The following is a 16,276-nucleotide window of genomic DNA, read 5'->3' as shown; positions in this document are numbered from 1 at the left end:
TCCCAAACATTGTGGTGCAATGAAATGGGGGGATTATGTATAAAACTGCTGTAATTTCTACATGGTGAAACCAAAATGTATAAAAATGTATAATGTGACCATGTGCACTTTAACTACATGTGATTTTTTCTATTACAAATTGTGGTCTACAGAGGCAAATAAATAAATAATGGGTGTTTGTCCCAAACATTATGGAGGGCACTGTATATAGTTTTCCCAGTGACAATACTGCCACCAGCAGTGAGAAAGCTTTTGTTTCTGGCAGTGCGTGTTGCTGCCCGGAGTCTGGGTGGTGTCCTAGTCCATCGGAACCTGCGACTGTCAGACAATAAGGCCACGGTGCTCCACTTGCTTACCAGTTTGTATTTCATAGCTGGGCAGCTCTTTAGAAGCTACACAGCAGCAAGTACGATATACTTCAGTGCTATCACAATTGAGAGTTTGTTTACATCCTATTGTAGTCCCATACCTTCACCTCGTTTGACCCTTTACTCATTCTGTGTGTGCAGACAGAAACATTGTTGTGGTAACTTGGTCAAGAATGAAGTCTTGTATATTTCATGTACCTGCTAATTCAGAACCCATGTGAAGGGAGGGTGAGCGGAGAAGGAGTGGGGTCCAACAACCAGCATGTCTTTGGGATGTGGGAGGAAACCAGTGCACCTGGTTCTACAGTGTTATTGAATTCACTGATAACAAGGTCAAGTGATGTAGAGTGAGAATCTGATTGCCCAGAACAGTTCTGTCTTTGACAGCTGACCACAGGCACATTGGATAAGATTTTCATTTGGCTAAACACGATTGCTCTTACTGTTAGTAAGACGCATTTTGACATGGCAGTTAAAGTGATATATCGTGTCGTCACAAGCAAGCTTGTATTTTCTACCAAAATTCCACATATTTCTGATTACCTCACACACATGGATGCCACAACACCCATTCACAGCAGTAAAGGTACAATCACATACATCAAAATACAGCAACTATTTTCCAAGCAATGAGATAAGTGAAGACAAACTGTGTACGAAGGAACTGCAAATGCTGGTTTACACAGAAGATAGACACAAAATGCTGGAGTAACTCAGCAGGTCAGGCAGCATCTCTGGAGAAAAGGAATAGGTGATGTTTTGGATCGAGACTCTTCTTCAGACTGAGAGTCAAGGGAGAGGGTAACTAGAGAGAGAGAGAGAGTGTCAGGGCACAGAGAGCAAGGAGACTATGGTCCAACTTTATAGCTCGTTGGTTAGGCCATAGCTTGAGTATTCCACACAGTTCGGGTTCTCACATTATTGGAAGGACATCCTATGTCTGGAGAGGGTGGAGAAGGGACTCACCTGGATGTTTCCCGTGACGGAACTTTTCAATTATGAGGAAAAGCAGGAAAGACTTGGTTTATTTACCTGGAAGTGGCGAAGGCCAAAGGGGGACAACCAAGAGAAGCCAAAGTGTAGGAGGCACAGACAGTGTAGATACTAAACAAAACGTTCGCTATAGCCGAGGGATCTAAACTAGGAATGACACAAAATGCTGGAGTAACTCAGCAGGCCAGGCAGCATCTCTGGATAGGTGGCATTTCGAGACTTCAATTAGGATTAGGTTTAAGTTAAGGTGTAAGAGATTTGGAGGGGATCCGAGTAAAAATATTTTCACCAGAAGATGTTTGGAATCTGGAACACACTGCCTGAAGAGATGGTGGAAACAGAAACACTCACAGCATTTAAGAACCATTTGGATGGGCATGAATCACTTAGAAGATTACTGACATTGCTAATAGATGGGATTATTATAGATAGGAGGTCATTCTGGACATAGTGGGCCAAACTGCCTGATTCTGTGCTTTAGATGCTATATGTGGAAGGATGGGGTTTTTTTCAGAACAATGTGTGTGATCTTCCTTCTAAGTCCAGATGGTTCTGAGGTGGCCCCTTACCAAAGATGGATCTCCAAAATCCAGCACTTCCTTGGTGGCCCAGAACCTGGAGATAGCTCAGCTGATTTACAGTGTCAATGATGACAACATTGCTCAGACTGTTGGATTACTGTTTATTGTATGCCCCCAATGCAAGTATGTTTCCTTGAACAAGGTTGCTAGATCAATCAGATCATTGCCCTTATTTTCACTTACAAAATCAGACTCAGTCAACGAATCCCAACGGAATCACCAGCTCAAGTGTTGTGAGGGCAGAACGAGGTGATATGTAATCTGCAGGAATAGGGCAGAGTCGATGCAGGGGTTGTACGCGGGCTGCGACCCACCACATACTGTGGGGGTGTGGGATGGGTACAGGGGAACACATGACCACTGGAAAGACTCACACTGACAAACATCATGAAAAAGCCAAATCCTTCAGGTTTACATGGTGACGGAATGTAGAAGGGGATTTGCTGGAGTGCTACTTTGCTACACTTGTGGATGTCGAGGCAGTATCAATGGAGTAACACAGGCTCTGGCTGAGTCTGCACTGCTGGGCATGTTTTCTGACAGAGTGCAATGGAAAGGGATTAAAACGGCGGAGGCACAGTGTGCAACAGCCTCTCTTACACATTTGCCTGAAGTCAATATTACACTCATACAAAGCGGCATCTCCCGTCCGCGTGTACCTATTCCTACTGGGCGCAACAGGGTGAGACACAGAGTAAAGATCCACTGTGTCTCAATGCACACCCGCTATTTCTCCATTGCAAGCAGACGATGTCCAGTCCAACCCATTAGACAACATTGCCAATGAGCAATCAGTCCGTGTTCATCTGTGCGCAATGTTGCCAAAATATTCTGAGACTGTACGTAGAATTCTGCATGGTTCTTTTCCTGTGAGTGATAAATACCTTAAAAATAAAGTGATATAAATAAGTCAATCAGACTTGCTTCATTGCCTTCTTGCCTGGGCTAATTCCTACACGGTCCGATCTGTGGCAGTGTCCGAGAGCAGTCGCAGTGACGCTATCCCGCCTGTTCTCCACTGGCATTCATCCAGATCGGCGCCAACTTGTTGTGCTTGGAAAATGGAGGTGAGCCGGATGGAAGTTCCGGAGACTCCTGATCGAATCCCTAACTACCTGGAAGGACCGGGTCGGATACGTGCCTCTTAATGTCTGTGCTGTCAGCAGAGGTCTCCAAGTGGTCCGGGAGTGAGGGGAAGCGGACTGTACTGAAGCAGGTGGGCGAGGAGACAGCACACTGGAGTTGTCCACCCAGGGTAGGGTGGGTGTGGGCAGCAGGAACAGGGTGAAGGCTGACAGCTTGGTCCAGCTGCACTCCACTGGACAGGGATTCCCGGGGTTTCAAGTGGCCTTGCTCTGACCAGGCGTAGCATGAACTCTGAGGAAAGAAGCAGAATTCAATAGGGTTATTATGTTAAGTACATTCAACAGCCTCATGTGCAGAAGCTTGCAGCTCCTAAAGACAAATTTAGCATATTTTCAAACTTTTCACTGGTTTCTTGTTATTATAATATCAGAGATGGGTAAAAGCTGCCTGACTGACAGTTAAAGGCCTGTTGCACGAGCATGCGACTCCATGCAGCAAGCGCGACCTAACGTGGTCGCTTGAGCCGTACGGCTCGCGGGGCCAGTCCCACTTCGATCGCCGGAGCCGTATGGAGTTGTGCGGAGTTGGTCCCGACATCGCGCGGGGCTCGGAAAAACTGACCATGTTCAAAAATTCCGCGCGGCAATGGCCTGCCGGCCCGCAGCCTCCTCGATGCCGTACGCACCACCTCAACGCCGTACGTCACGCACGAACTTCCCACGGACTTCGCTCGAACTTCATGTCACTCACTCGACCTCCACGTGGCCCCCGCTTCTGGTTTGGTCGCGCTTGCCGCATGCAGTCGCATGCTCGTGGGACAGGCCCTTTAAGAGTTGTCTTATTGGCCAATTAAGGTATCCCCCAATCTTCCAATCTACCCCATTGCGACACCAGCACTATTTTTGATCTGCATTCTCTCATGCGCTGTAACACTGTATTAAGCAGCTTATTTTTGCATTACATGATGCTCTCAAGTATGGTATGATCTCTCTGCATTTCACAGTTTTTCACTGTCTCGATACAAATTTGAGTTTGTTTAGTTTATTATCACGTGTACTGAATTATGGTGAAAAGCCTTAGTTGAATGCTAACCAGTCCGCGGAATGACAATACATGATTACAATCGAGCCATCCACAGTGTACAGACGCATAATAAAGGGAATAAAGGGAATAACGTTTAGTGCAAGATAAAATCCAATAAAGCCGATCAAAGGTAGTGTAATGAAACAAGTTCTAATACGTGTCCTTTGTAAGGAGTTTAAAGGCTGGTCATTGGAAATAGAGCTCCTTTGGAAGGTATCTACTGGAGTACATGAAGCGTTGGCAGCAAAATCACTAGACCACGGTGCTGATAATCAAGGGTGCCCTTTACAAGCTGATCGGCTATTACTAATGACTTTATCTGGATACTATTGGGCAGCAGATAAGGTGTGACCTACCTCCATAGAAGGTGCTTGAGGTGGCGAGGTAGGTTGAGCAGAGGGGACAAGCCTGTGTTCCGCTGAGAGGGGGGAGCACACATCAATGGGGTGAGGCACTGGGGAGACAGCACTGTAGGCCGGTGGCACAGGAGTTGGCACTGCCTGTCTCTGCAGCAGCTGCAGGATGACGTTGATATCAGCGGACATCCGAGTCTCCAACCTGCGGGGAAGTTGAATGAATACAGACACAAAGAACTGCAGATGCTGGTACATGCCAAAGATAGACACAAAGTGCTGGAGTAACTCAGCGGGGCAGGCAGCATCTCTGGACAAAATGGATAGGTGATGTATCGAGTTGGGACCCTTCTTCAGACTAATAACTCAGCAGGCCAAGCAGCATCTCTGGGGTGGGATGGGTGTCATTTTGGGTTGGGACCTTTCTTTCCTTCTTTAGGGACCAGTCTGAAGAAGTATCCCAACCCAAAATGTTTTTTTCCCAGAGATGCCGCCTGACCCATTGAGTTATTCCAGCGCTTTGAAGGGATACTGTTAGCTGGGTTCCAGGCCCTTCACTGATCATCTGTCTTGTGAACGGCGTAATAGAGTTAATGGCTAGAAAAGAAACCCACTGCCATGCCTTGCACCCAGTGCTGTGGCGTATTACTGCTGGGGGTCCCGGACAGACCAGGACTCCTTTCCCTGTCTGTCCCACCATCTGACCATCTTCCACTGACATCTGGCTCACACCCCAGACCAGGCGGCATATTCGACCCACCGAGTGGCACGGAAGTTCTGATGAGGTCGTGATCAGCTGCCCCGCCAGGCCCAGGTGCATCATTTTCAGACGGACTTCTGGGGGGGGGGGGGGGGGGGGGGGGAGGGGGGGGGGGACGGGGTCTGGATTAAGGGGGGGAATTTGTCTGGATTAAGCGGGGGGGCGGAAAATCGTTGTTGAACTTGTATAACCAATTCAGTTTCTCTTCTTCTTTCGTATGGCGTACGCAGCCTAAACGTGATCTTATTTGATTGCGCACACCAGGTTGATTGCATTCATAGAAAATAGAAAATAGGTGCAGGAGGCCATTCGGTCCCAAGCCAGCACCGCCATTCATTGTGATCATGGCTGCTCATCCCCTATCAATAACCCGTGCCTGCCTTCTCCCCATGTCCCTTGACTCCACTAGCCCCTAGAGCTCGATCTAACTCTCTCTTAAATCCATCCAGTGACTTGGCCTCCACTGCCCTCTGTGGCAGGGAATTCCATAAATTCACAACTCTCTGGGTGAAAACATTTTTTCTCACCTCAGTCTTAAATGACCTCCCCTTTATTCTAAGACTGTGGCCCCTGGTTCTGGACTCATCCAACATTGGGAACATTTTTCCTGCACCTAGCTTGTCCAGTTTTTTTATAATTTTATATCTTTCTATAAGATCCCCCTCATCCTTCTAAACTCCAGTGAATACAAGCCTAGTCTTTTCAACCTTTCCTCATATGACACAACCCCGCCATTCGGCGAAACAGGGTGGACCACATGAAGGCTGCAATCTCCCACCCCACCAATTCAGCTCATGTAATACAAATGGTGTTCCCTAATTCATTACTTGTGTTATCACCAATTAATCTAATGGAAACATGTTATGGGTACAACTACATATACCACAGGAAAACCATTATGGATCACACAGCTCAGTGAAACAAGGATCGGAATTCTTTCCATAGTCCGGTAACGTACAAATCTGATCTCACTGAGGGGCATCCCACAGTGCGCTCGAGTTGATGATACTGGTTCTAGTTTCTCCGCAATGCCGTGCTCCTCTCACCTGTTCAGCTGAGCGTGGAGCATCTCCAGCCTGGATTCCACCTCGAGTCTGGCCCGCTCCTCCATGCCCAATGCCGTCTCCAGGTTGGCATGAGCTGATAATGAACGTCTGTGTGGCTCCAGGCAATCCACGCCCTTTCTCTCACTCCATAAACTGAACATGTTGGACACACTGGTGTAAGTACCTGGTGGGAGCAAGGGGACATCGACAGTTTCAAACTGCAGAGAAAGTTCACAATCTGACCACCATAGAATAAATACATCAAAGGATATACTCAAAGTCAGGAAACTGGGGATAAGTGGAGATGCAAGAAACTGCAAATGCTGGTTTACAAAAAAAGACACAAAGTGCTGGAGTAACTCGGTGGGTCAGGCAGCACCAATGGAGAACATGGATAGGTGATGTTTCATGTTGGGACCCTTATTCTCAACTGGGGTTAAATTGCAGACCGATATTGTTGCTTAGCTAATTTGATAATTAAATGTTAATTAGCCAGATTGGATCTGTCCAGCTTTTTTTAGAACAGGTCATACTTGGGCAATTTCACAATGTTGGGGAGGTGCTGGTGTTGTAACTGTACAGGAACAGCATGGTGAGAGGCATGGCGTAGGTCTGTGGTTTTACAGCTAGAATGTGTAGGAAGGGACTGCAGATGCTGGTTTACACTGAAGATAGACACAAAATGCTGGAGTAACTCAATGGTTCCTTTATGAATGTTCGTCCTATGAACCATCATCCATCCCCTTGCCTGGCCCTCTTCAGCCCTCAGTGGGTCAGGCAGCATCTTTGAAACAAGTTTATTTATGGATAACCCCTTGAGATGGACAGTCATCTCGTTTTCGAGGGGGTCCAACATAGAACATACAGCACAAGACATAACATACATAGAGGCTCTCATTGACCCACCTACCCACACACCAATCTCAAAACCCCTCCATCCCCACTTGTTATAATTTATAACAATTGTTAATTGGCTTTACATATCCAATAATAACAATAGTTATGTGTTACAGCGTAATGTTAATGCATAATACCATATATCACCTATCATACATCGTACGTTAATACATACTATCTGGAGCAAAGACCCTGAAACATCACCTGTTCCTTTCTCCAGAGATGCTGCCTGACCCGCTGAGGTTCAACTGCTAGGATGTCAGACTGCTAGGATACCAGACTGATTCCTGGGATGTCAGGACTTTCATATGAAGAAAGACTGGATAGACTCGGCTTGTACTCGCTAGAATTTAGAAGATTGAGGGGGGATCTTATAGAAACTTACAAAATTCTTAAGGGGTTGGACAGGCTAGATGCAGGAAGATTGTTCCCCGATGTTGGGGAAGTCCAGAACAAGGGGTCACAGTTTAAGGATAAGGGGGAAATCTTTTAGGACCGAGATGAGGAGAACATTTTTCACCCAGAGAGTGGTGAATCTCTGGAATTCTCTGCCACAGAAGGTAGTTGAGGCCAGTTCATTGGCTATATTTAAGAGGGAGTTAGATGTGGCCCTTGTGGCTATGGAGAGAAGGCAGGTACAGGATACTGAGTTGGCTGATCAGCATTGAATGGCGGTGCAGGCTCGAAGGGCCAAATGGCCTACTCCTGCACCTATTTTCTATGTTTCTATGTCATCAGTTCACGCAGCTTTTGCTGTAACTGTGCCCTGTAACTGGTATCACCGTAAGGAACTAAAAAACAGGAATAGAGCATTTGGCCCCTGGAGTCTCATCCACCATGAAATAAGTTTGTAGCTTATACAATTTACCTTGTCCACTCTCGTATCTTCTCCCACATTCCTTGATTCCCTTACTGATTAAAAAAATCTACCTATCTCAGTTTAGGATCTATTCAAGGACTTTGGCTCAATTTCTTTCAAAGCCAAGGGATTTCCAATATTCACCCATTTGGGGAAAGGAATTCCTCCTCCTCTCAGTTTAAATGAACACCCCTGGAGCACCCACTGCGTCAGTGTCCTCTGGTCCTCGAATCCCCCCACAAGAGGATCCATCCTCCTAGCATTTAATGAGAACAGATCCAATCTGTTCAATCTTTCCTGAGAAGATAATCCCTCCAGATCCGAGATCATCCCAGTGAATTGAATTGGCAGTAGGTCGGCTGCTTTGATGGGGGAGATGTCAGGAGGAGATTGAGATGGATCATCCGTTCGGCACTTCAGGCTTTAGTACCCTTGTCTTTAGTACCCACACACTGATCCCTTCTTTCAGTGGGTGTGGAGGACAGTATGCGTGAAGGATTCCAAACTCAAGCTTTAGCTTATGATAGACATAGAGTGCTGGAGTAGCTCAGCGGATCAGGCAGGATGTGTGGCTTTTCGGGTTGGGATCCTTCTTCGGACCCAAACCGAAACATCACCCATCCTTTTTCTCCACAGATACTGCCTGAGCCGCTGAGTTGCTCCAGCACTTTGTGTCTATCTTTGGTATAAACCGGTTTCTGCAGTTCCTTTCTATACATTGAGACTTTAACTTTGTTTTGTATCCCACAGATGTTGCCCATCTAATTGGGCGGCATGGTGGCGCTGGAGTAGTGTTGCTGCCTTACACTGCCAGAGACAATGGCAATTCCATCGATTAGCATTAGATTTTTCCAACCCGGGGGAAAAGGTTTCTGATTGTCGACCCTATTTATGCCTCGTAGAATTTTATATACTTCCATCAGGTCTCCCTGCAATCTCCGGTATTCCAAGAGATTCAAGATTCAAGAGAGTTTATTGTCATGTGTCCCTGATACGACAATGAAATTCTTGCTTTGCTTCAGCACAACAGAACATAGTAGGCATGACTACAGAACAGATCAGTGTGTCCATATATCATTATATGAATATATACACACACATGAATAAATAAACGGATAAAGTGCAAATAAACAGATAATGGGCTATTAACGTTGAGTTTTGTCCGAGCCAGGTTTAATAGGCGCTATAGGTGCATCAAATCAAGGACAAATAGACTCAGAAATAGTTGCTTTCCGAAAATTATAACTACTCTTAATTCAAATTCACACACTGACTTCACAGCCCAACACCCGGACTTCCATCTGTATATATGTATATAGCGCTGCAGAATTTGTGCACCTATCCCCCCCCCCCCCCCCCCTTCTCCCTTCTGTTTTTTGTTTTTCTGTTTCTTGTTTTTTGTACTAAATTATATGTATGCACTGAGTACGAGCAGCTTTCAATTTCACTGTACATGTATAGTGACAATAAATGGCATATCTATATCTATAATAGCCTGATTGCTGTGGGGAAGTAGCTATTCTTGAACCTGGTCGTTGCAGTCTTCAGGCTCCTGTACCTTCTACCTGAAGGTAGTGGGAAGATGAGTGTGTGGCCAGGATGGTGTGGGTCCTTGATGATACTGCCAGCCTTTTTAAGGCAGCGACTACGATAAATCCCCTCGATGGAAGGGAGGTCAGAGCTGATGATGGACTGGGCAGTGTTTAATACATTTTGTAGTCTTTTCCGCTCCAGAGAAAACAATCCACGCCTGTCCGCTGGATGAGGAGCAGGAAACGGGCATGGCCCTTTCTGAGTCCTAGTCATTCATCCAGTAGATCCAGGAAGAACGGAGGCCGACCTACCTGTGAAGGGATTGGATCCATTGTTTTTGCTTTTGTTCTGCAGGTGGCCCATGGTGGGAGAAACGGGACTCATAGCTGTGGCGGGCAATCTGTTCTTCACTTCAGTGATGCTGAATGTTGAAGCTTTGAGATTCTCCTCGCTGTTCTGTGAGCATGGGGTCATGCTGCTGTAGTCCTTCGGTGCTCGGCTCCGCGGTGTGGTCAGTGGAACCTGGTCATCGTCAGGCTCTCCTGCACCGTTAACATCTGAAATACAACAAATACCCCACTCAGCCCCTCAAGGATGCACAGCGGTAGAGTTGCTGCCTTACAGCGCCGGAGACCTGAATTCGATCCTGACTACGAGTGCTGTCTGTACGGAGTTTGTATGTTCTCCCCGTGACCTGCATGGGTTGTCTCTGGGAAGCTCCGGTTTCCTCCCACAATCCAAAGATGCACAGTTTTGTAGGTGAATTGGCTTGGTATTAAGCACATTAAAAAAATTGTCCTTAGTGTGTGTAGGATAGCGTTTGTGTGCAGGGATGGCTGGTCAGTGCAGACTCGGTGGACCGAAGGGCCTGTTTCTGCGCTGAATCTCTAAACTAAAGTACTGACCGACGGGAAGTCCCCCCCTCCTGGTAGAACCCTTGGAATTTCTGGAAGTCAATATCACCATTCATATTTCAACAATTTATCATATTTTGCTGACTTTAAAGTTCTGGACTATCATTAAACTTTGATCCCTTAGAGATTGGAACATACCTCCTACACCTGACTCCACCCTAAACCAAACAACTGTCTTACAGAAACAGACGTCAGCTGTTATCACTGCCTTCTACTAACTCTTGCACAGATCCTATAAGTAAATTTTATTTTTTCTGTTGACCGATCCTCTGGTGGATCATTGTTCAGGATACTCTGACTCTAAATGTCCATTGTGTAGGAAGGAACTGCAGATGCTGTTTTAAACCCAAGATGGGCACAAAATGCTGGAGTAATCCAGCGGGACAGGCAGCATCTCTGGAGAAAAGGAATGGGTGATGTTTCGGGTCGAGACCCCTCCCCAGACCATTGTCCATTGTTTGACCCTCTGACTCTCAATGTCCAGTATGGGGCCCTCGGACTCTTAATGTCTTGTGTGGGACCCTCTGATTCTCAATGTCCAGTGTGGGACCCTCTGATTCCTAATGTCCAGTGGCAGGATGCTCAGACTTTCAATGTCCACTTCCATTGGACATTCCCAATGTCCCTTCAGTGCATTGAGATCATGCTGACCCACATTAAACCTACACTGATCCATTTTACAATAATCTCATTTTATTCTCCCAACATTCCCATCAATCTCCTCCATAGTTTGCCACTCACACACCAGCGGCATTTTACAGAGGTCATTTAACTTACTAGTGGGCATAGGTTTTCGAGAGGGAGGAGATTCAAAGGAAATCCGAGGGTTAACTGTGTCAACAAGTAGTTGGTATCTAGAATGCGCCACATGAGGCGGTGGTGGAAGCAGGAACAGGAACAGGAACCACATTTAAGAGGCATTATGGCAGGGGCTTGACTGAACAGGGCACAGAGTGATATGGAGCTAATGCAGGCAAGCAAGATTAGTATAGATAGGCCATGGTGTTTATCACGGACACAATGGGCTGAAGGGCTTGTTTCTATGACGTATAACTATGACTCTACAATCTGGTCAGGTTTTGCAAGTCCAGGAGAGTGCATCAGAGATGTAGATCTATGGCACTGATACCTGATGTAGTTTGGCCTGCAGCAAGAACACCTTTATCCCACAATAAACCAATGTTAAAGGAGTCAGGCAGCTGTAACGGCAGGTAAATAGAATAGTTTGAGACACAGCGACACATGTTCATTTACATCGAACTTCTGTCTGCCTTCCTAAAACCCATAATCTGTCTGATCCCAATGCTCATAAATCCATAGTTGCTTCAACCTCAGTGCCACTAAATCTGGATTTATTCTACATTTAGCGTTTTTTCCAAATATTGATGAACTATGACTCCTGCAAGCATGTTGTGTGATGTGGACAAACAGGATGACCCTCCTGTAAGGCCAATGGACTGTTTCACAGACAGGGTGAGAAGGAGCCATTTCATAGACTACAATAAACAGGCAAGATGATGGTATAGACAGCGCTGTCCAATAGGGCAGGGTTATGTCCACCAGACTACCCTGGATGCGAGTCTTGTTTTACATAAGAGGCCTCAGGGCAGGCGTCAGCAGCTTGCAAGGGAACTGCGGACAGGAATGAGAACAAGTTGGCACGGTGACACAGCGGTAGAGTTGCTAGTTTACCAGAGACCCAGTTTTGATCCTGACTGTGGATGTTGTCTATATGGAGTTCGTATGCTCCCCCTGTGACCCGTGGGTTTTCCCTGGTACTCCAGTTTCCCCCCACACTCCAAAGATGTACAGGCTTGTAGGTTAATTTGGGTTTGGTAAAAATTGAAAATTGTCCCTAGTGTGTAGGATAGCGCTAGTGTATGGGGAACGTTGGTCAGTGCAGATTTGGTAGGCCGAAGAGCCTGTTTCCGCGCTGTATCTCTGAACTAAACTAAACTAATCTAAATTGTGTTCAATATCACTGAGAATCCAGAGGATTGTTTGTGTAAATAATAGTTATAGTGAAGTGTGGGCTAAATGTAATAATAATGGTAGAATAAATGTAAATACAATAAACTATTAAGTGAATGTAGAGCTATGGTGATCCGTGATCATTGTCCAGTTTTAATCCTTGACAGACTCTGTCCAATCCAGGGCGTATAGTGTCGGGGTAAGGAGGACCTACAGTGTGTCAGATATAGGCCTCTTATCCTCGCGAATTAGGTTTAGAATGGATGACATGCTATGAGTATCGGACCTAGGCCAATGCTGGTGGTGACCACCACTAAATGGACAGATCACTCCATCTGTACACTCACCAGTGTTACTCCTGTCCTGGAAGGAAAACTTGTTGGGATTAAGTTCTCCGTGCTCACAGTTGGAATCATCACTTGGCGGTGAGCGAGGGATTCGATCAGTCTATTAAATACAATATAAATGGTAATAATGTATTAGCACCTTACATGGACTGAGTTACAGCATCCACGCACAAATGATACACAAAACAGATAGGTGATGTTTCAGGTCTGAAGAAGGAGGCTGAAGAAGGGTCCCAACCCAAAATGTCACATCCATTTTCTCCCCAGATGCTGCCTGACCTGCTGAGTTACTCCAGCATTTTTTGTCTATCTTTGACGTAAGCCAACATCTGTAGTTCTTTTTTTTATTACACCCAGGTACACATGTTTGACAGTGCCATTCTCCATCGAGTGAAGATCCAGGTCCAGGATATTCCATCGTTTGAGGCAGTTCCAGACATCAATAGGATGTTGGGGGTGAGTTGCAATTCCTTCCCACAATCTCACCAATATTTCCTGATTTGCGAGTTTACGTACGTTGCCTATTATTGTGCCTTGGACACACAATGATCTGCAAATCTTCATTATCTTCCATCCTTCATTATCTGTTTTCATTTAATTGCTCCAGTTCATATCGATGTATGTGACAAATGAACTCTCTTAACTTTATTAAATAGAACATCCGACAGTCTATTGTATCTGACTTCTATTTTCCATTCCAATTATTGAGGAATGTTTTGACACATCCTCATTGATTTTGCTAATGCTGGGAGTTGCTGAAAATAAAGTGAAATTGCATTTCTGATGGTGTGTTAGAAAGATGCTCCTGCATCAGAATGTTGAAATGTACGAGCCGCTGCACTACACATACAAATCCATTTGCGTTTTTACACCAAGTGAGATGAAGTTGGTGCACTAAATTGGAAACGTCACTGCTTTTCACTCCAATTACAAAGGGATTTTACCCATTGTTCATGTTCATCGCCAATGGCAACCTCTCATGGAGAAAAACAAAATCTCTGGTGGAACTCAGCGAATCAAGAAACATCTGAGGAGGCAGAAGTTTTGGGCCAAGACCCTGCATCGGAACTGAGAGTGCGGAGGATATAAAGAGATGAAAGCAGGGACTGGTAGGTAGAGGTTGAACCAGGTGGTGGTCGGGTGGGAATGAGGGTCAGACGCAGCCTGGTGGGGGAGGGAGGGCATGGGGAGGGTAGGTCTCAGGAGTAAAGGCGGATATGTTTGTGCGTGATGGGCAGTCAGACTTGGTGGGGGAGGGTGATGACCCCAGTTAATGAGGGGGAAGGAATGGAAAAGATGCCCAAAAGGAGAGAGACACTGGGTGGACTGGAGTAGGAAAGGAATGTAGGAGTGGCGCTCCAAGAAACCGAGTGTGTGGACCGGACACGGTGGCACAGAGCGGTGGAGCAGAAGTGGAGGACATCTACAACTTTGCTTGACCAGACCGACCCTGCAACACCGCCAAGACAATGGGCCTTTATGGCCAGCTGCACTTAAAGCAACTTGGACTTTGAAACTCTTGTACATTGTCTCAGTTGACTATTCCTACACACTTTGTACTTAGGAATACAAAGGAGGCATCACTGTTGCGGAAAAAGGCCCAATGCATTTCCTCTTGATTAGGGGCGGCATGGTGGCGCAGCGATAGAGTTGCTGCCTTGCAGCGCTTGTGGGGTAATTGGCTTAAGTTTGTCTACATGGTATCAATCAATCAATCAATCAATCAATCAACCTTTATTGTCAATCAATCAATCATCTTGCCAAGCAACAGTTGTACAGTGCAAAATGAAATGACGTTTCCCAGGGAATACCGGAGCATCGCACATGAAACTTAAAACATTTCACACATAATAACAGTAAAAACAATCCAGTCCCTGATGAAACAGTATAAATAGTTAAAAGCAGGTAAAACAGCAACATTAAAATACAGTAAAAACAATCATTAAAATGTCCAGGGCAGCTGATTTGAGTGGCCAGTGCCAGAGTTATTAAAATGTCAGTGCAAAGCCACAGAATCAGGTGACTGTGAGTACAGAGTGACTGTTTAGCAGCCTCACAGCCTGTGGTAGGAAGCTGTTTAGCAGTCTGGTAGTCCGGGCTTTGATGCTACGGTATCTCTTGCCTGATGGCAGGAGATCCAGGTGTGTGTGGAGGAGGTGCAGTTTGTCCTTAGCTATTCTCAGAGCTTTTTTCAGACAGCGGCTCTGAGTGTAAATTGTCCCTAGTACACGTGGGGTAGTGTTAATGTGCGGGGATCGCTGGTCGGCGCGGACACGGTGGGCTGAAGGGCCTGTTTCCGCGCTGTGTCTCCAAACTAAACTAAACCAAAGAATACAAATAGATGAAACTCACATCTCTGAGATTGAAAGTGATCTCCAAATTTGTCCAGAAGTTGCTGGAGAAATCGGGGTACATGTCCAGCACCTCCAGCAGGTCCTCCCGTACTATCCGGTGTAGGTCACAGTACGTCAGCGCTCTCACATCGCCATTAGATTTCCCAGGCCTAGCGAAAAGGCTGATCGGCTCTCCGAAGATGTCGTTCTTCCCTACATTGTCAAAGGAACAAAAGCATCAGCTGTACAGTGAGGAGGTAGTGTACCCGGGATGCAATCATACTGCATGGTCAGCACGCTCCCTCTCAGCCATTCATCTCAACTCACTCCGGAGCCCTCCAAGACACAGGGGGAAGACAAAGTCACAAATCACCAAAATGGCTAATGCAGAAACGGGATATGCCCAAATGCTGTAATCAGACTATTGAATGAACCTTGAATAAGCTAAGGGCGTAGTCCTGATCTCCCAACCCGCCTGATTGCAGCCGTTGAACTTTCTCTTATCTGCACTTTCTCTGCAGCTGTAGCTCGATATTCTTCACTCTGGTCTCTGTTATACATGTGTATGACTTGATTATATTCATGTGTAATATGATTTGACTGGACAGCAAGCAAATAACATTTTTCACTGTATCTCAGTAAACTAAACCATGGGGGTGAGGTGTAGGGAGGAAGCAGCAACGAGGAGAACAGAGATGTCTGTGATGGGCTGAGGATCGAGAAAACCCAAATGATGCAAATAGTGACGATGGTCTCTGACAGAGAGTGGCGAGGGCTGATGTGTCTGGAGGAGGAGTAAGTGAGGAAGATGATGAGGGCAGCAGAGAGAGAAAATTAAAACAATCACCCTGCAACAGAGCACATTGCAGCTCCTGGGACTCAATGCTGATGATTTCAGATAGCCAGCTTCACCAGTTTGTGCGCAGTTAATGAAAGGTCATTGACTAATGCTTTCCCTCTCCACAGATCTGCAGAAAATGCCAAACATTCTCCCTCACAGAGCCTCTCCCGCAGACAGACGCATCTCTCCCTCACAGAGACATCACCCTTTGGACTGATCTATCTGTCACTCAGACAGAGCCAGCCTACAGACAGAGCCACCCCTCCTCTCTCAGACAGAGCCAGCCTACAGACAGAGCCACCCCTCCCCTC

At 46.1% G+C, this 16,276-nt stretch overlaps 1 protein-coding gene across 1 annotated transcript in view; it reads right to left on the bottom strand.

Moving 5' to 3' along the window:
* Nucleotides 1-851: 851 nt before the first annotated feature.
* kcnh6a (potassium voltage-gated channel, subfamily H (eag-related), member 6a) overlaps nucleotides 852-16,276 on the bottom strand; it is a 120,840-nt gene continuing 105,415 nt past the window's right edge. Inside the window, exons 10-15 of the mRNA XM_055657103.1 lie at nucleotides 15,144-15,337; nucleotides 12,792-12,891; nucleotides 9,871-10,116; nucleotides 6,271-6,454; nucleotides 4,468-4,669; nucleotides 852-3,319 (exon numbers count right to left, since the gene is read on the bottom strand). Of these exons, the coding sequence (XP_055513078.1) occupies nucleotides 3,050-3,319; nucleotides 4,468-4,669; nucleotides 6,271-6,454; nucleotides 9,871-10,116; nucleotides 12,792-12,891; nucleotides 15,144-15,337 (1,196 nt within the window). The 3' untranslated portion in view covers nucleotides 852-3,049. The remainder of the gene's footprint in view (nucleotides 3,320-4,467; nucleotides 4,670-6,270; nucleotides 6,455-9,870; nucleotides 10,117-12,791; nucleotides 12,892-15,143; nucleotides 15,338-16,276) is intronic.

Source organism: Leucoraja erinacea, chromosome 27, assembly GCF_028641065.1.
Source record: "Leucoraja erinacea ecotype New England chromosome 27, Leri_hhj_1, whole genome shotgun sequence".
NCBI lineage: Eukaryota > Metazoa > Chordata > Chondrichthyes > Rajiformes > Rajidae > Leucoraja > Leucoraja erinaceus.
This window is presented reverse-complemented; position numbering and strand designations above follow the sequence as displayed.